Source organism: Perognathus longimembris, chromosome 28 (genome assembly GCF_023159225.1).
Source record: "Perognathus longimembris pacificus isolate PPM17 chromosome 28, ASM2315922v1, whole genome shotgun sequence".
NCBI lineage: Eukaryota > Metazoa > Chordata > Mammalia > Rodentia > Heteromyidae > Perognathus > Perognathus longimembris.
In genome coordinates this window covers 60,098,323-60,118,714 of record NC_063188.1, presented here as the reverse complement: position 1 = coordinate 60,118,714, position 20,392 = coordinate 60,098,323, and the positions used below count along the sequence as shown (strand labels likewise).

The 20,392-nt window shown below is 42.2% G+C and overlaps 1 protein-coding gene across 6 annotated transcripts in view; it reads left to right on the top strand.

Moving 5' to 3' along the window:
* Window positions 1–20,392, top strand: part of Nhsl2 (NHS like 2) — a 272,880-nt gene that overhangs the window by 126,276 nt on the left and 126,212 nt on the right. For 4 of the 6 annotated variants that reach the window (XM_048335808.1, XM_048335810.1, XM_048335813.1 and 1 more), the window contains exon 2: window positions 7,113–7,181. The exons of the other annotated variants lie outside the window; for them this stretch is intronic. In XM_048335808.1, coding sequence (XP_048191765.1) covers window positions 7,113–7,181 — 69 coding nt within the window. The remainder of the gene's footprint in view (window positions 1–7,112; window positions 7,182–20,392) is intronic. 6 annotated transcript variants of the gene reach the window in all.

The following is a 20,392-nucleotide window of genomic DNA, read 5'->3' as shown; positions in this document are numbered from 1 at the left end:
CAGAATTACCCCAGACTTCACAGCAGAGACTATGAAAGCAAGGAGAGCCTGGAATGAAGTATACCAAACTCTAAATAAATATAACTACCAACCAAGAATTCTGTACTCAGCCAAACTCTCCTTCATAGCCGAAGGTCAAATAAAAGTCTTCCACAATAAGGAAAAACTGAAACAATATATCTCCACCAAACCAGCTTTACACAAAATCCTAAAAGATGTACTATACAGGGAAAATAATCAAGATCCCAACACAGACAGAGAAATGAACCCTAATTAGTAAACACTAGATCAAGAAATGGGAAGACACAGCTTTAAACAAGATAGTGATAATGAAAGGAACAAACGATCACCTCTCAATCCTAACTGTCAACATTAATGGACTTAATTCTCCAATCAAACGATATAGGCTCATAAGTTGGATCAAAAATCAAGATCCATCTTTCTGCTGCCTCCAAGAGACACATCTATCCAGCAAAAGTAACCATCTTCTAAAAGTGAAAGGCTGGAAACAAATCTATCAAGCAAATGGCCCCCATAAGCAGGCTGGAGTTGCAATCCTAGTATCAGACAAAATTGACTTCAAATTAAAAAAGGTAAGAAGAGACAAAGAAGGTTACTACATACTAGTAAAAGGATCTCTCCAACAGGAAGAAATAACCATCCTAAATATCTACACACCAAATGCAGGAGCACCCAACTTCATCAAACAAACACTACTGGCTCTAAAAACATTCATAGACCCAAACACAATGATAGTGGGGGACTTTAACACTCCACTATCACCTCTGGACAGATCAACATGCCAAAAACTGAACAAAGAAACCACAGAACTAAACAATTGCATAGACCAACTAGACTTAATCGACATCTACAGAATATTCCACCCAGCAAGGACAGAATACACATTCTTTTCGGCAGCACATGGAACATTCTCCAAAATAGATCACATCTTAGGGCACAAAGAAAATCTGTACAAATTCAGAAGTATCAAAATCATTCCCTGCATTCTTTCAGACCACAATGGAATAAAATTAGAGCTCAACTCATTCAGCCACCACAGAAAATCCCACAACTCATGGAGACTAAAGAACACACTGCTGAACCATCAGTGGATCATTGAAGAAATTAAAACGGAAATTCAAATGTTTATGGACTTCAACCAAGTTGAGGACGCAAAGTACCAGCTCCTTTGGGACACAGCAAAGGCAGTACTCAGAGGAAAATTTATATCTCTGAGTACATACATCAACAAACTGGAGAAACAGCAACTCAGTAATTTAAGGAAGCACCTTAATTTTCTGGAGCGAGAACAGCAAGCCAAACCCCAAGTCAATAGACGGAAGCAAATAATTAAAATCAAATCAGAATTAAATCAATTAGAGACGAAAAAAACCATCGAAAGAATCAACAAAACAAAGAGTTGGTTCTTTGAAAAAATCAACAAGATAGACAGACCCCTGGCAAACCTGACCAAAAAACGAAGGCAGCACACTCAAATAAACAAGATAAGAGATGAAACAGGTAACATCACCACAGAAATATCCTAAATTCAGAAAATAATAAGGGACTATTTTGCAAACCTTTATGCCAACAAATTCGAGAACTTGGAAGAAATGGATGATTTCCTAGAAAAAATTGATACCCCCAAACTCAACCATGAAGACTTAAACCTTCTAAACAGACCCATATCCAGTATTGAAATAGAAACGGCAATAAATGATCTCCCATCCAAGAAAAGCCCAGGTCCAGACGGATTCACCGCAGAATTCTACAAGGCCTTCAAAACAGAACTCACTCCAATATTTCTCAAACTCTTCAATGAAATTGAAAGAGAACATTCACTACCAGACTAATTTTATGAAGCCAGTATAACCCTCATCCCAAAACCAGGCAGAGACTCATCACGGAAAGAGGACTACAGACCAATCTCCCTGATGAAAATAGATGCAAAAATTCTCAACAAAATTCTGGCCAATCGACTTCAACAGATCATCAAAAAAATCATACACCATGATCAAACTGGATTCATCCCAGGGATGCAAAGCTGGTTTAATATACGCAAGTCAATTAATGTAATCCACCACATCAACCAGAGCAAGGTAAAGAACCACATGGTTTTATCGCTGGATGCGGAAAAAGTGTTCGATAAAATCCAGCACCCATTTATGCTAAAAGCCCTGGAAAAACTGGGATTCCAGGGAACATTACTGAATATAATCAAGACAGTTTATGACAAACCAACAGCAAGCATAACTCTAAATGGTGAAAAACTAAAGCCATTCCCTTTAAAATCAGGAACAAGGCAGGGATGTCCACTCTCTCCCCTGCTCTTCAACATAGTACTAGAATTCCTAGCTAGAGCAATTAGGCAAGAAGAGAATATAAAGGGGATCCAAATAGGAAAAGATGAAGTTAAACTTTCTCTCTTCGCAGATGACATGATCCTATACCTAAAGAATCCCATAGACTCTACCCCCAAGCTACTAGAGCTGATCCAAAACTTTGGCAAAGTTGCAGGATATAAAATAAACCTTCAAACATCAACGGCCTTTCTCTATGCTAACGACCCCCAAGACCGAGGCTGAAATCAGGAAAGCAACTCCTTTTGCAATAGCCCCCAAAAACATAAAATGCCTGGGAATAACCTTAACCAAAGAAGTGAAAGACCTCTTTGATGAGAACTTTAAAAGCTTGAAAAATGAAATTAAGTCAGAACTAAGAAAATGGAAAAACCTCCCATGCTCCTGGATTGGGAGGATCAATATAATCAAAATGGCAATATTGCCAAAGGCTATCTACAAATTCAATGCAATACCCATTAATATCCCAACACCATTCTTTAATGAAATAGAGGAAGCAATCCAGAAATTCATATGGAACAATAAAAGACCTAGAATAGCAAAAACACTCCTAAGCAGAAAGAACAGTGCTGGAGGAATTACAATACCCAACTTCAAGCTGTATTATAAAGCTATAGTAATAAAAACAGCTTGGTATTGGCACCGGAACAGGCCTGAAGACCAATGGAACAGAATTGAAGACCCAGAATTGAACCCACAGAACTACGCCTACTTAATCTTTGATAAAGGAGCTAAAACAATAGTATGGAAGAAAGATAGCCTCTTTAACAAGTGGTGCTGGCAAAACTGGCTCAACACATGCAACAAACTAAAACTAGATCCTTATATATCACCCTGCACCAAAATCAATTCCAAATGGATTAAAGACCTTGAAATCAAAACAGGCACCCTGAAAACACTAAAGGAAGGAGTAGGAGAAACACTTGGGCTCCTTGGCACAGGACAGAACTTCCTTAACAAAGACCCTGAAAGGCTACAAATCAAAGAAAGGTTGGACAAATGGGACTGCATCAAACTGCAGAGCTTCTGCACGGCAAAGGACATAGCTCTCAAGATAAACAGAAAGCCCACAGACTGGGAGAAGATCTTTACCGGACATTCAACAGACAAAGGCCTCATCTCTAAAATATATGCAGAACTAAAAAAATTACCTTCTTCCAAAACAAAACCGCAAAGAACCAATAGCCCCCTCATCAAGTGGGCTAAAGACTTACAAAGAAACTTCTCTAATGAGGAAGTGAGAATGGCCAATAGGCATATGAAAAAATGCTCTACATCACTGGCCATAAAGGAAATGCAAATCAAAACAACATTGAGATTCCATCTCACCCCAGCAAGAATGTCATATATCAAGAAAACTAATAATAACAATTGTTGGAGGGGATGTGGCCAAAAGGGAACCCTACTTCATTGTTGGTAGGAATGTAAACTGGTTCAGCCACTCTGGCAAGCAGTATGGAGATTCCTCAGAAGGCTCAATATAGAACTCCCCTATGACCCAGCAGCCCCACTGTTGGGTACCTATCCAAAAGCCCACAAACAAAATCACAGTAATGCCACCAGCACAACAATGTTCATCGCAGCACAATTTGTCATAGCGAGAATCTGGAACCAACCCAGATGCCCCTCCCTAGATGAATGGATCAGGAAAATGTGGTACACATACACAATGGAATTTTATGCCTCTATCAGAAAGAATGACATTGTTCCATTTGTAAGGAAATGGAAGGACTTGGAAAAAGTTATACTAAGTGAAGTGAGCCAGACCCAAAGAAACATGGACTCTATGGTCTCCCTTATTGGGAATAATTAGTAGAGGTTTAGGCAAGCCATAGCAGAGCATCACAAGGCCCAATAGCTATACCCTTATGAACACATAAGATGATGCTAAGTGAAATGAACTCCATGTTATGGAAACAATTGTTATATCACAGTTGTAACTACTTTCAACGTCCTATGTGTATGTGTAGTTTCTATTATTGATGATGTTCTTGTATCACCTTCCTATGGTTGTATCTACACTATCTCTGTAATCTTATCTGAGTATATTGGAAACCGTGTTTACTGGTATTGGAAGTAGGAAATTCAAAGGGAATATCAAATTTGATAGACACAGGGTAAAAAAGGAGAAATAACTACAAAAGCAATACTTGCAAAACTGTTTGGTGTAAGTGAACTGAACACCTCGGGGGGGGGAGGGAAAGGGGGGGAGGGAGGGGGCATGAGGGACAAGGTAACAAACAGTACAAGAAATGTATCCAATGCCTAACGTATGAAACTGTAACCTCTCTGTACATCAGTTTGATAATAAAAATTTGAAAAAAAAAATGTATCCAATGCCTAACGTATGAAACTGTAACCTCTCTGTACATCAGTTTGATAATAAAAATTTGAAAAAATAAAAAAAAAGAATCTTGCCTAAGGGCACATAGTTTGGAAAGGTTGGTTGCAAAGGGTTGATGAAGATCGTCCATCCTCTTATTGAGAGGCCTGGGACCTACGGTTGGAAGCAGTTTGTTCTCTAGTCTTGCTGACTTTGGCTGTGGGACCTCCTTGGATTGATTTCTTTGAACATCAACAAAATACCCTCAGTTTATCCTGGCTTTGGAATGAACCCTCAAAAATCATGTGCTGTTTTTACTTTCCAACTGGAAGCCTTTGCTAAGAGCTCATGAATCCAAAACAACAGCCCCCCTTCTTTTGTTATGTTTTGTTTTGTTTGTTGTTGTCCCTTAGCTTTATTGCTCAAGACTGGAGTTCTGCCACTTGAGCCACAGCTCCACTTTCCACTTTTTCATGGCTAATTAGAGATAAGAGTCTCATGGACTTTCTTGCCTGGCCTGACTTGAAACCATGATCCTCAGATCTCAGCTTCCTAAGTAGCTAGGATTACAGGCATGAGCCACTAGCTCCTGGCTCAAAGCAACATGTTTTATAATGAGAATCCAGTGGGAACCAAAGCTTGCCAGGATGCCTTTTTCCCAAGTATCCCCAACCTGGGGAGGGGTTTCAAGCTCCCTCCCCCTTCCTTTCTCTTCTCAGATGTATGATCTGTGTACCTGAATTCCCAGACCTATTTTTAAATCACTGGAAGAGTTTGCCACATCTTATCTGATGGCTTCTTGGACCAAATCACTAGCTACTCAGTGGTTGATCAATGTGTTTTGTGTGCTGTCAGCCTATAAGTGAGAGTGGGAAAAGGATAGGAGGTACAGTATGCTGATATGGCTAGGCCAGCTTATAGTGGAGCCAAAGATCCAGAGCAGAGGACAAAATGACATCCAGCACCATCTTATAAAAGACTAGAACCTTTAGGGCAGGGCCTGGGGCCTACAGTTTTATGTTCTACCCAAGTTCAGAATCTTCTGAAATTTTAAGGTATGACAGCTTTCAGTGATCTGCACAATGATGGTGACATTTGAAAAAGTCAGGCTCTGGTCCTGAGTTTAGTCTTGTGCTCTGGTCATCTTAATGAAAGAGAATTCTGCATCACCCTCACAAACTATTCTAAATGTGGTGATTTCTCACCACTTCCTCTGCCATCTCTTGAAACCAAGCCACCGTCCTCTCTTGTTTGGACTATTGTAGTAGCCTTGTTATCAAGGTGATGCAGTTAGACATGCTCTTGAGTATGTGAATCCTCTGGCCAGCATCCTTCAATTGTCATCTCATTTTGGCCTGGGAAAGTAGTTCAGAGGTAGATCACTTGGCTAGTGGGTAACAGAGCACTTGTGCCTTCTCACTCTCACTCTATCTCTGTCTCTGTGTGTGTGTCTCTCTCTCCCTCTGTACTGGGATTTGAATTCAGGGCCTTACATGTGCTAGGCAAGCTCTCTATCACTTGATCCACACCTTCTGCCCTTTTTTGCTTTAATAATTTTTCAGACAGGATCTTGTGAATTATTTGTGTTTGTTTGTTTTTGCCACTGACTGGCCTCAAACCATGATTATCCTACCTATGCCTCCTGTGTAGCTGGGATCATAAGTGCACACGACCATACTCAGTTTCTTTGTTAAGATAAGGTCTCACTTTTTACCCAGAGCTGGCCTCAAACTATAATCTTCTGGATCTCTCCTTCCCAAATAGCTGGGATTACAAGTGATATCTATTTTATTGAGTAGCAGGCATTACAGGCGTTAGCCATTGTACCTGGCCAAAAGTCAAAGTCTCTGTAGTACCCCTCAAGGTCATACATCATGTACCTTCCTTGACCTTCTTTTTTTTTGTTTTTTGGCCAGTCCTGGGGCTTGGACTCAGGGCCTGAGCACTGTCCCTGGCTTCTTCTTGCTCAAGGCTAGCACTCTGCCACTTGAGTCACAGCGCCACTTCTGGCCATTTTCTGTACATGTGGTGCTGGGGAACCGAACCCAGGGCCTCATGTATACAAGGCAAGCACTCTTGCCACTAGGCCATATCCCCAGCCCGTCCTTGACCTTCTTAACACCTTCTCTTACAGATCCGCCCACCATTATCTCTATGTCAGTCATCCTGCTCTCCTGACCATCCTTCAGGTGTGCCATGTGTGTTGTGCTTGCATTCTGCCTGAAATTCCTCCTGCACTCCATGTGTCAGGCAGGGTTCTGGGTAGGATTGGTCCTGACAACCAGAATGGGCTACTTAGTGAAGAGCTTTGCCCCATGGGAGCTGTGGTCTTTGGTAGTGGAATGAAACAATGCCATGAAAACTATGCATAGAAAGAGATGAAAAAGAAACTCTAATTGCACTTTCTTTTCCTTCTCATCTCTTTGTAGGTGCTTCCCATTGGTCAAACGTGACTCTCAGTCAAAGGACAAGGGAGTCTGTCAATGCAGCCTACAAAGGTCAGTTTACCAGGGCATGAATTGGGTGAAGGGTAGAAAAGATCTGGATGGTGCACATGGAAATTGGCCACATAACCAGATAATTTTTGTGGCTGGCTTTCCCACTTCCTTCCAACATCCACCAAAATGTGACCTTCAATTCAAGGCCATCTCTGGCCAGGATTTCTAAAGTTTCAAACCTTCCTTTCCTCTTGTTTGGTGTCCTCCTAGGTGATTTCTTCATTGATGTTACCCACCATCTGCTCTTTGGCTAGAATGGGAGCTTCCAGAGGACAGGGTCACTGTTATTGTTAGTACTGGGCACCCAGTAGGTGCTCAATAAATAGTGAATGAAGGATTGAGTGAAAGGATGCATTCTCTGAGACCACTCTAGAGTAAGTATGATACAATGAGTTGCAGAGGTCCAACTTTTATCCATGTTTGCCACCATGTTTTCAGGCATGAAGAGGGAGTGGCCTTGCTGCCTCCAGGACTGAAATTTACATGACAGTTTGACAGCTCAAGCCTTATGGGAACTGTTGCTACATTGCTTAGCACCCACTGGTCTTTGTATATTATTTAAAGAATGGTTAGCTGTAGTGGGGAAGCCCCTATTCCAAGTGATACTTTTTAAATGCAAGGTAGCTTTGGTGCTCCTGGGGCCTCTGTCTAAATTTCCAGGCCCAAGAGCCATTGCTTACAGACATGGGAGTGTAAGCTGCCTCTCCTGGCCATAATGTTTATGAATCACGGCTAAATCAAGTCCATTAAAAAAAGATTTAAATTCCCAGAACAGTGGAGTTGTGATCTGGACAATGTTTTAAGGGACAAGTAATACATAATGATTTTGTTGTGGTGGTTCCAGTGCTGGGGATGGAATCCAGGGCCTTGTGCATGCTAAACAAGTGCTCTACCACCAAGGTACATCCTCAGCCCATGAATATATTTTCACTGTTAAAAAAAATCAGGCCAGGCTCCACTGGCTCACACCTGTAATCCTAGCTCAAGGGGCTGAGACCATGGGATCACAGTTCAAAGATAGCCCAGGCAGGAAATTCTAAGAGATTACTACCACCAATTAGCTACCAAAAAGCCAGAAGTGGAGCTGTGGCTCAAAGTCGTAGAATTCTGGCCTTGAGAATAAAGGCTCAGCAACAGGGTCCAGGCCCTGAGTCCTAGCCTCAGGTCCAGTACATATACAAAAATCTAGCTATTGTTAAAAATCATCTTTCTGGTACCCTGTACTCACAGGGGTAACCACCATTCTGAGCGTAGAGTGTGCACCCTTTCCCAAATCATTCTTAAGTATAGCACAGTTTTGTGTGGCTACTTAATACTGTTGCACTACATACAGTGAGTTGTAACTTGCTTTTTTTTCACTTAACCATCTGTATTGGAAACCTACCTTGTTGGGACATGTGGTTCTAACGTATTTTTCCTAAGTAAACTTTTTCATTTTATGATCATTGTAGATCCATGTACTATTTTTTTTTTTTTTTTGGCCAGTCCTGGGTCTTGGACTCAGGGCCTGAGCACCATCCCTGGCTTCTTCCCTCTCAAGGCTAGCACTCTGCCACCTGAGCCACAGCGCCCCTTCTGGCCGTTTTCCATATATGTGGTGCTGGGGAATCGAACCGAGAGCTTCATGTGTAGGAGGCAAGCACTCTTGCCACTAGGCCATATTCCCAGCCCGATCCATGTACTATTTAAGAAACAATAGAGGAACTGGAAGTGTGGCTGAAGTGGTAGAGTGCAGCCTTGAGTGAAAAAACTAATCAAGAGCAGGAGGTCTTGAGTTTAAGTCTAAGTACACACACCCACTAAAAGAAAAGAAAAAGAAATAATAGAGGGAGCCCATGTACCTTTCTCCATTTTTTCTCAATGGTAACTTCTTATGAAACCCTTGGATAGTACAAAGTGGGATGCTGACACTCACTGATACGTATGGTCAAGATGCAGAACAGTAGCATTAACATCAGGCCCTTTAGGTTGCCCTACATAGCCACACCCTCCCACCCAACCTCCTGCTGCACTGGATCAAGCACTGACCTAGTCTTCAACAAAGTTAGACAGTAAACAGTCACTGCTTTCAGTCAGCATAATTACCTGGAAATTTATCTGGGTAACATGGTGTTGATCTGTTCTGTGTGTTTGTTTGTTCCTTTGGGAAGCACTCTGTTTCCACATCTGGGATATATCACAAATAGTTTTATGTGTTCACCAATTGAAGGGCATCTGTATTGTTCCCTGGTTTGAACTATTACAAATGAGGCTGCTATGGACATTCACCCATCAGGTTTTATGTGAACATATTTTCATTTCCTCAGGATAAATGTTCAGGAATATGATTATTGGGTCATTTTCCATTCTCACCAATAATTCGTGAAGGATCACTGGATGTTGCAAAAAAAAAAAAAAAGCCATTCTAAAGCTTGAGTACAGGTGACCCATGCCTGTAATCCTACCTGTTCCAGAAGCTGAAATACAGATGATCACAGCTCAAAGCCAGCCTGGGCAGAAAAGTCCATAAGAATACATCTGCAGAAATAACCAGCAAAAACTAGGCTGGAGATGTGGCTCAAGTGGTAGAGTACCAGCTGTGACCAGACAAGTTGAATGAGCTCAGGTCTGCCCAGCCAGCCGGCAGTGAAAAGGGAATCCTGAATGAGGGGGGGCGAGGATTAAAGAAAAGGAAAAATACAAGACAAGAGAAAAAAGACAAGAGGCAAAGATGGGGTACAGGAGGTCTGCATCTCCAGATTGTAACTCAAGACTGCAGCCCAGTTTATTCTTAACTTCCAGTTTATATGCAGTTTTCAAACCAGGGAATAGCATAGGTTGCTAAAATTCAAGAACACAAAGAGGCTTTGAAGTTTGCAACATTTGATTACAGTAAACACAGGGTGAGGTTGATTAACATAGGAATGTACTCCAGCAGACATAACAAGGCAGACATAGCAAAGGACATAGCAAAGGAATTCCAGATAGTGGCTGTGAACAAATGCTAGCGAACAAATGTCCTTACATCTCGCATATCCTGATGATAACAGCACAGCCAGAGGTCAGAATGAATTTAGCTGCAAGTTTGGCTCCTAACACTCAGGGAGTACAGAGTTCAAATCATAATACCAACAAAAAAGGATCCATTCTAATAGGTGTGTAGTAATACTTCATTGCAGTTTTAATTAGTAATAGTGTTTCCCAATTGTTATTTCCTTAATAATTATTGATGTGGAACATCTCCGATGGATTTATGTGCCACCCACGTAGCTTCTTCACTATATATGTGTCTTTAAACCATTTTTAAGTTGGGTTGCCATCATTTTTAAGTAAGAGTTTTAAAATTTGTTTATACATTGTAGCTTCTAGTCTTTTGTCACACATGGTTTACAAATATTTTCTCCTAGTCTTTAGCTGTTTTTCATCCTCTTAACAGGATCTTACACAAAGCAAAAGCTTTTTATTGTGCTGTACAAAGGTTTGAATTCAGGGCCTTATGCTTGGTAGGCAAGAGCTCTACCACTTGAGTCACATGCCTAGTCCTTTCAGACGGTTTTCAGACAGTCTTGCATTTGCTGCTTGGGCTGGCCTCAAACTTCAGTCTTCCTGATCTCTGTACCCACCATGCCTACCAGAGTTTCTAGCCTTGGCAAAATCCAATTTGTCAATTCTACTTTCACGATTCTTTTTTAGATTGGTTCTCCCTGTATAACCCAGGATAGCCTCAGTCTCCTGAGTCCTGGGATTGCAGGCCTGCACTAGCATGACTGTTATAAAAGAGTGTTCCCAGTCAGGTGTAAGGTCTGCCAAGCTCTAGAATTCAAGTTGAAATTCCTTTTATTCCCTATTTCTTGAAGACTTTTTAAAAATTTTATCATGAGTTGGATTTTTGTCAAATGCCTTTATTTATCAATCTCTATGATCATGGGATTTCTTTTGTTTGGACTGCTACTAGGGTAGATTAATTTGTGTAGAATTGGGATAGAATCCTTTAAAAAAAACTTGGTAGGATTTCCGGTGAAACCATATAGACTTGGACATTTTTTTTATTTTGAGTTTTTAAATTATAATTTGATTTTCTTAGTAGCTAGAGGATTATTTAAATCTATTCATTCTTAGGCAGGTTTAGGGAGTTTATGTTAGTGTAATAATATCCACGCATTATTCATTTGATGTCTGAAGGGTCTGTAGTGATATATGCTTCAATGCTGATACTCATACTTTGTGTCTTACTAGAGATCTGTTTTTACTAATGTCGTTTTTGCAAATAGAAAACCAGTTGTTTCAACATTACTTATTGCCTAATCCCTTCTTTCACTACTGTCTGTAAAAGCCACTTATATTGTTTATTGATCATCCATCTTTATGTAAGTTGGTTAGATGACTGTGTTCTCTTCTACTCTTTACCTGTATTCAGTATCAATACCATACCCTATTAACTACTTTATTCCTTACATGTTAGGTCATTTTTCATTGTCTTTTTCCTCCAAAGTTGTTTTCTGTCTTCAAATGCATATTGTCTTCATTTGGCTTTTAGGATCAATTTGTTAGTTTCAATTAAACATTCTTATAAAAATGTGCTTGGAATGGCAACAAATTTGTAGATTTATTTAAGGACATCTCATATTTTTTTCTTTCTCTGTACAATCATTTTTTTCCTTCACAAAGACCACCAGGGCTTGTATCAAAGATGTTCAGGTTAAAACATTCACATACTCCCCCCCAGGCATTTGCAAAAGCCTGAACTTTAGGCTTCTAAGAGACATATTTATTATAAATCCTGACTCTGGACATTTAGTTTACTGCTCTGTGATGCTCCCAAAATAAGGACAATGCCTCCTTTTCCTGCTCAGAAACATCCAAGCAAAGAAAACATGTGGACAAGGAACATATCAAGACTCAGTTGTGAGTTCTAAGATAGATCTGGCTGCCTTTAGGTCCCCTCACTATCTAACACTCCGCAGTTCTTTGGCATTTTTGTCACAGTGGTGAATAGAGGCCCAGAGACTGCCACCCTTATTTAACTTCATTCTAACTATAAGTCTACACTGTCTTATAGTAGCATGTTCACTCAGTGGTGTGGATGGTCACAGATACTAAGAAGGTAGGTCTGACTGCCACAGCGACTCACCCATCCCACTCTGCTGCTTACCCAAGCAGTAGGTCCAGAAAGGCACCCAGTAGCATGAGGCAGCTTTGAAGTCTACTAAGAACCTTGCAGACATTTCCCAAGCAAGTAGTAGGGTTGGCTTCTTGGGCATGCTCAGATGCTATCTGACCAAGCAGCTCAGTTCTTACCTATATTCCATTCTGCTGACATGGATGGGCACTGCTCATAGGTGTATCTTACATTTATTATAGTGCTTGATTTTCAAGATCTTCTATAATGTAGTCTAATGTTACCTTCCTGTGTGTGAGCAGTGGGAGAAGGTTAGGAGGACAATACAGCATGAGCTTTGGTGTTACACATAACTGGGTGTTCTAAGTCCTTAACATGCTCCTTAGATGCTTGACCCAGGCTCTCACCGCACCTATCTCTCACCCCATTTCCCCTGTATTAGGCGGTATAATAAATGAAACTTATTCCGGTTAATGTGACAAGGGAGGTGAACGAGGGGCTCCCAGCGCCGGAAGCTGGCATGATGATCTGGTACAAAAAGGGTGAGGGCACCCGCTGGTGGGTCTAGTGCAGCCGCGCTGTGGCACTGTGGGGGGTGGGGGGGGTGGGAGGGGGTTGTTGATGCCCTTGGGTTGCTTTTTTGTGTGAACAGCTCCGTGCGTCTTGGAGCGCCACCAGGCGAGTGCAGAGGCGGCGAGCCCGCGGGGGAGGCCAGGGCGGGTACAGCGGGTGCGATGAGTCAATGTCCCTCAGGCACCTCCGGAACAGGAGGTTGTTTGGCAGCAGCGCAGCCCCCGCCTGCACTCCTCCTGGCCCCTCCCCGCTAGCGAGCGGTGGCGCCTGGACGGTCCACGGACGGCAGGGGGAGCTCCGATGCAGCTGCGGGTTGCTGGGCTCGCAATGCTCACTGCCAAAAGCCCAAGCTGCCTCTGGCTAAGGGAACAGATCATGAGAACAGTAGACAATTAATGGCTCGGCAGTTCCAGTAGTGGCTTTGTTTTTGCATATATTATATATATGTATGTATGTATGTATTCTGGCTTTGTTTTGGTTTTGGTGCCAGTCCTGGGACTTGAACTCAGGGCCTGAGCACTCTTCTTTAGTTCTCTCTCTCTTTCTCTCTGTCTCTCTCTGTATCTCTCTCTGTCTCTCTCTGTCTCTCTCTCTCTCTCTCTCTCTCTGTGTGTGTGTGTGTGTGTGTGTGTGTGTGTGTGTGTGTGTGTGTGTGTGTGTGTGTGTTGGTCATGAAGCTTGGACTCAGGGCCTAGGTGTTGTCGCAGACCTTGTGTTCTCAAGGCTACGGCTCTGCCATTTGAGCCACAGCTCCACTTCCATCCCTTAGCTGTTTTTCTCAAGGCTGGTACTCCACTTAAGTCACAGCTCCACTTCCACTTTTTGGTGGTTAATTGGACATAAGAGTCTCTCAGACTTTGCTGCTGGTGCTGGCTTCAAACCGATATCCTCAGATCTCAGCATACTGAGGGCTCATGCCTGGTGACATTGTTTTTAACACACAAATGAAATATATTTCTAGATGACTAATCCCTGCAGGGAGTGATGGTGGGAAGGTCCCCATTCTTCATTTCTCCAAGCTATGGAGCAAGAATGTCCGAAGCTTACAGCTGTCCCCAGAAAGGAGACCCTGGTAGGATGGGTCTCTCAGGAAATCTTCTCAGGCACCTAGCCCTTGATCTTCTTCCCTGTGATCCAATACCCTAGGGGATGGAAGATTTGAACTGGAGGTAATGCAGCTGGGGGGGGTCCCCCAGCTAACATAGGATCAAGGTTTCAGAGCCAGGTTTGGCATTGAAATTGCAGTGTGATCTTTTATTGATGACAGTACTGGGGCTTGAACTTGAGGCCTTGCAATCTTGCTGGTCTTTCTCACTCGGGGTAGGTGCTCTATCACTTGATCCATACCTCCTATCTTTCAAAAAAAATTGCATGAGGTGGAACTCAGGGCTTCATACAAAGTAGACAAGTGCCCTACCAGTGAGTGCACCCCCCACACCACCCCAAACTCCACCTTCTTGATCATTCATTCTTGGAACATGCACCATGTCCACAAGACGTAGTGGAGGGAAGAGAGGAAGCCAAACCAAAGAAACATTGATCACCTTGACCATAAAATTGCATAGACCTTACACAGGGTGTTATAAATATTTGCTGAGAGAATAAACACAGTGAATTCATCTGCATATTAGAGCAGAGACTTTGGCGTCATTAATGTACTCTAAGGGCCTAGATAAGTGCCTAGAATACAGTAGGTGCTCAGTCATTTGTTCAATGAATGGTGCAGGAATATCTTGAGTCTTTTGTGGGCAGAGAAGAGAGGCTATAACTCACTAGAGTATAGGATGAAATAATGACATATGCAGAGAAAAAGCCTTGGAAAACATGCAGAGTTCTGGGCCTTCATCTTTCTGGGCCTCAAGTTCCTCTTGTGAGGAGGAAAGGGTAAGATTGGCTCTGCAATCTCTTAGATTCTTCTAAGATTCTCTGCTTCCAGAAATGAACCCAGTTACTCAGGTTAAGGCCTTGGTAATTCCTGGCAACTCCAAGAGACTCAGATTTCGACCTTTGACTCATCTTCAGAATAAAGGCTTGTCCATCTTCAGTTCTTGCCAGTCTCTTGCTCAGTCAACTTAGGAACCCTCTGATATGCCCTAAAATCAATCATCTACAGCACAAATGTCTAAACTAGTATTTTACCATGCTTTTTCTTTGTATTAAGTTGTGTTTCAAAATAAAGTCCTTGTTATTTATAGATTTGTATATTGACACAATTTAATAATATTAAATATAGAAACACTAATTATAGAAAAAACAGAAAAGTATAAAGAATAAAAGTCATCCATAATTTTACTACCTGATGTTATTGCTGGAATTTTTTGTGCCTGTATTAAAATGCACACACACTGGTGCTCATACAGCTGTGCCAATAGAGATTGGTTGCTGGGAGCCAGTGTCCCCACTGAAAGCCCAAGCTAGGGGAAGTGCTCTCTTCTATTAGTGTGTCTTGGATGGCAAGCGCGATCATGCTAAAATCTAGCTCTGGCCCCAGACCACTGAATGGCCTCCTCCCCTGCCCTGTACGTGGGCTACAGTTGGGTTAGATTTTGTGATGACTACAAGGTCTTCTGAGTCCACATCAGAGACAGGGCTGAGCTGCTTGCTGAGACTGTTGGGGAATGGATAGCTTGAGAATTTATTGCTCCACCTGTTTGGGGGCAGGGGTGTCTTCAAAATAGCTCATAATCTAGCTGACTCACATTTCCTTGTCCCCTTTAAAGCTCTAACCCCAGAACGACGATTTTTTGTGTCTTTGTTCTTTGCTTTTCAATGTGAACAAGCAACATAAACAGCAAGATCCCTAGATGATAGTTTGTATGATTGAGGCAAAGTACAGATTCTGGCTTAGAAGGCAGAGAGGAACATGAAAAATTTCATTTTCTTTTGTATGTACGGTTTGTTGTTTGTTTGGTGACCGTATCTCAGCAATGCTACAAGCTAGCCTTGAACTTGTGAATTCAAGGGACTCTCCTGACTTAGCCTCCAAAGTAGCTGGGACATAGGTGTAAGCCACAACCCTTGCTGTAAGTTTTCATTTCCTAACCAGCTCTGAAGTCAGAGTGATACTGCAGGTCCATGATCCACACCAAGTGACTAGAGATCTAGATGTGTTTTGCCCTTGTCTTCTCTGAAGGTGAACAGAGAAGAGGCCCGAAGTGTCTCCTAGAGGTCAGAGTGTATACACACACACACACACACACACACACTCACACGAGGGGAGAGAGAGAGAGAGAGAGAGAGAGAGAGAGAGAGAGAGAGAGATCCTCCCCTACTTCCATGTAAAGCCAATAACTATACTATAATGATCCTCTGTAGCTATGTAATAGGGCTTGAAGGAATGTTGCAAGAAAAGAAATGTCTCTACTGCACTGAACTTGCTGTCATTCACTTCTTTAGTGTCTTAGTCTTGGCTGCTATGCCAAGATACCATTTAATGACTGGCTTAAACAAAAATGTTTGTTCTAGTAGTCAAAAGTCCAAGATAAGGCAGATCCTGTGTCTGGTGAGAGCATTCTTCCTACTTTGCAGGCATCCCTCTTCTCTTTTGCCCATACATGGCAGAGAGAGGAAGTAAGCTCTCTGGTGTACTTTTTCCTAAGGGCACTAATACTATGATGAGAGCCTCACTCTTCTGACCTAATCACCTACCAGCAGCTCTGCCTCCAAGTACCTCCACATTGGGGATTAGTTTTAATATATGAGTGGAGGAGTACAGATATAAAACTTTGCCCTTCTGTTTCCTAGAAACTGTATATGGTATTCACAACTTTTTCCTGACTTTTTATCGACACTTGATTCTTTTTGTCAGTGCCAAAAAACAACCCACAAAAACAAAAAACCTCAGAGCATTGAACTTGCTTGGCTTGTTTGCTCAGCTGGAACTCTACTACTTGAGCCACACCTTCAGCCCTGATTTTTTTTTCTGGTTATTTTGGAGTCTTAAGCACTTTTCTGCACAAGATGGCTTCAAAACTTAAACCTCCAGAACTCAGCCTTCTGGGTATGTGGGATTATAGGCATGAACCACTGGCTTCTAGCTTGATTCCTACTTTTTTTTTAAGTAATTGGGTTTTAGAGAAATGTTTATAAAGGTGATGAACATTAGTTAGGTAATGAGTACATTTCTCTTTGAACAATGTCACCCCTTCCCTCACTCCCTTCCAGTTTTTCCCTCCCAGCCCCACCCATAGCTGTATAGTTTATTTTCAGCATGGTGTCTAGTGAGTAGCACTGCTGCATTTGTTCACCCATTTCCCTCCATTGCTATGCTTCTCCTTGCCTTTCCAAAGACAGATAAATGAACAAACAAAACAAAAGGAAAGGAAAACAAAAAGAACAACAAAGAAAAATCCTCTTGTTTCCATTTCCTGGAGTTCTTTTAAATAAATATTATTTTATGTGATCAGAGGTTGTTCCCTACGTTTTTATCTTAGATGCTACCGTAGATTGCCCCAACTCTATGATTTGACCTGCCACTGCTGTACTCAACTGCTTATTACATTCCAACCTGGGGTCAGTACAACAGATGCCTACTTGTCCTGAAGGGGATATTAAATTTGGTTTCCTCATTCTCTACTTGTACACATCTATTACTACTTCTAGATCTTATCTTCATAATTATGTGTTAAGCCTCTGGAGGGCAGAATTGTCTGTAACTTGTGCTCTATTCCTTGCAAAGCCAGTATTTCTCTCCTTCCCCTTTCCCTCTTGTGGTAGTGGAGTTTGAACTCAGAGCCAATGCTTGTTAGACAAGCTCTCTACCACTTGAACCACTTCATCCCTATTTGCTTGAGTTTGTCTTTCAGATAGGTTCTCAAGCTTTTTTTAGCAAAGCCAACCTCAGACCACAATGATCTTACCTCTGCTTCCTAAATAGCTGGGATTACAGGTGTGAGCTACCATGCCTGTCCCCTCCCCCTCCTAGCATTTTTCTTTTGTTCATTCATTCACTTCTCAAAGATCAAATGTTCATTCTCTGCTGGGCCTGATGCTGAGGGAAGCTAAAGATGACCTAGTATATTCTAGTAAATAAAGCAACAAGGAAATATTCCAGTAACATAAGACTGGCAAATTAATTTTGGGCCTAGACCAACAGATACATTTGTGACAATGGCTGCTATATAGCCAGGGCCTGCTTATGGCTAGAAATAATAAAGAGGGAAGTGGGCTGGTAGATGCTGGAAGGCAACTTCAAGAGTCTTAGGTGGAGCCAGGCACTGGTGGCTGATGCCTGTAATCCTAGCTACTCAGGAGGCTGAGATCTGAGGGTCAGTGTTCAAAGCCAGCCCAGGCAGTAAAGTCCATGAGACTCTTACCTCCATTTAACCACCAGAAAACCAGAAGTGGAACTATAGCTCAAAGTGGTAGAGTACTGGCCTTGAGCAAAAGAGCTCAGGGACAGTGCCCAGGCCCTGACTTCAAGCTTCATGACTAACAAAAAATGAGGAAGTCTTAGGAGGTGTGAGAGAAGATGGAGCTTTGTCTGCTTTTTCCAAAGGAAGTGCATAGAAGACAAAGCAGTGCTCCAGGCCCTGATGAAAATAGTAAACAGTACTTCCATTTGATGCCTGAAACACTAGGATCTCGGAGTGGAGTTCTGAGAGGGGAAGATGTACTAGGAGTAGCTTGAAGCTAAACCTCTTCTAGTCCTCCAATTGTACAACTCTTTGACCTGAAGATATGGACCCAATGCTACTTTTTCTCTGTTCACTATGTCACCTTGGCCAGGCAATTGCCCTGGTATGGTTTCAGTTTCTTTCTCTGTCACGTGGCAGGATGTGGAGAATGGTGGTCTGTGAGTGACTTGGTTTCACAAACTATCATCTTCTTCCAAGTTCTGGGCATTCTTGGCTGGAGACATGAGCCTAGAGCAGGGATGTTCTACTGGAAGCTGATATTTGAGTCAAGGAGACTGGGAGGAGGCTGCAGTGGCAGTGCCTATGGGAGAGTCCTGATCCAGGGCTGGGGCTGATGGGTTGGTAGCATGTTTATAAGAAAATGGTGGGGCTCAAGGAGAATGGGGAGTCAAAAGGATAGAAAGTTTGGTGTACTTGAAGAGGCCTGAGTGAGAAGAATACTGGACCCAGAACTGCCAGCAAACTGCCAAATGACTTCAGGCAAGTCTTTGCCTCTTTGGGGGTATCATTGCTACATATGTGGCCTGGAGAGGTGGTTCTAAAGCTTCCAAATCCTGTCCCTGAACCAACTTGCTGACTACTTCATGTTAATGGGCACTTCTGATTAGAAATTTGTAGGAAAGTTCTAGCCTCTTAAATGGGAAGTTTGAGGCCATGGTAGAGGTCGTAATTGTTAGTGGCTAGAGGAAAGAAGTGAGGGAAACCACAAGCAGGATACTAGGGCCCATGTACCTTGAGAGTGCACAGTATCTGGAAAAGGAACTCGCTCTTAGGCTTGGGAAGATGTGGCCTTGACAATATTACAAGGAAGACATTTAAAGATTTCTATTTCAGCCAGACATGGTGGCACACACCTGTGATACCAGCACTCAGGAATCTGAAGTAGGGGGATGGAGAGTTCAACAATAGCCTGGGATACATAGTGAGACCTTGTCTCAACCCCTATCCCTAAAAAATGTATGACGATCCTAGATCCTCATTCTAAAGAAGACTAAAAATAATAGTCATTGGGTCTGCATCTCTTTCTTTCATTCTTTTATTCTTTCTTTGCTTTTTTTTTTGGCAGCACTGAGGAAGGAACCCAGGGTATCATGCATGCTAGGAAAGTGTTCTGCCACAGAGCTCTACCCCATTCCCCACATTGAAGTTGTTTTGCCTACTAGGAAAACTTAGCTGGGAACAGAACTTTGCCTGCTGTTTGGATAAATGACTTCAGCTTTTTGTGGATAACAGTATGAGCTACTACTTAGTCAGCACTTTACCCTCAATCTAAACACCTTACCTGTGTTCATTAACTCATTTCATCCACACAGCAGCCAGTATTTCACAGATGAGGAGAAGGCACAGTGAGGATAAGCAGGATACCCAGATCACACAGCTAAGGAGTAGAAGAGCAAACAGATTATGCATAATAAAATATAGTGCTATTAGTAGTGTCTGTGACTGTCACCAGTAGGATTTTAGCTATTTTCAAATAACATTACAGTTGTAGGTATCTCAAAAATATCATTAATGCTTATCACTATGTACTTAGAAATTATGGCAAGCATTAGAGGCATTGCTAGATCCTGTTACATTGACTGTATTAACCAAGAAGCACATTGGACTATAGTGTAAATTGCATTTCAGTACATGGCTTTACTTTTCTTTGTGATTCTAGGGAAACTCACACATGCATGTGGGGGTAGGGGGTGGGGGGTGTGCTGTCCTGGGGCTTGAACTCAGAGCTAGGGAGCTGTCTCTGAGCTTTGTTAGCTCTCTACCACTTCAGCCACAGCACAGATCCACTTCTGTTTGTTTGTTTGTGTTATTTTTTTGCCAGTCCTGGGCCCTGAACTCAGGGCCTGAGCACTGTCTTTGGCTTCCTTTTGCTCAAGGCTAGCACTCTGCCACTTGAGCCACAG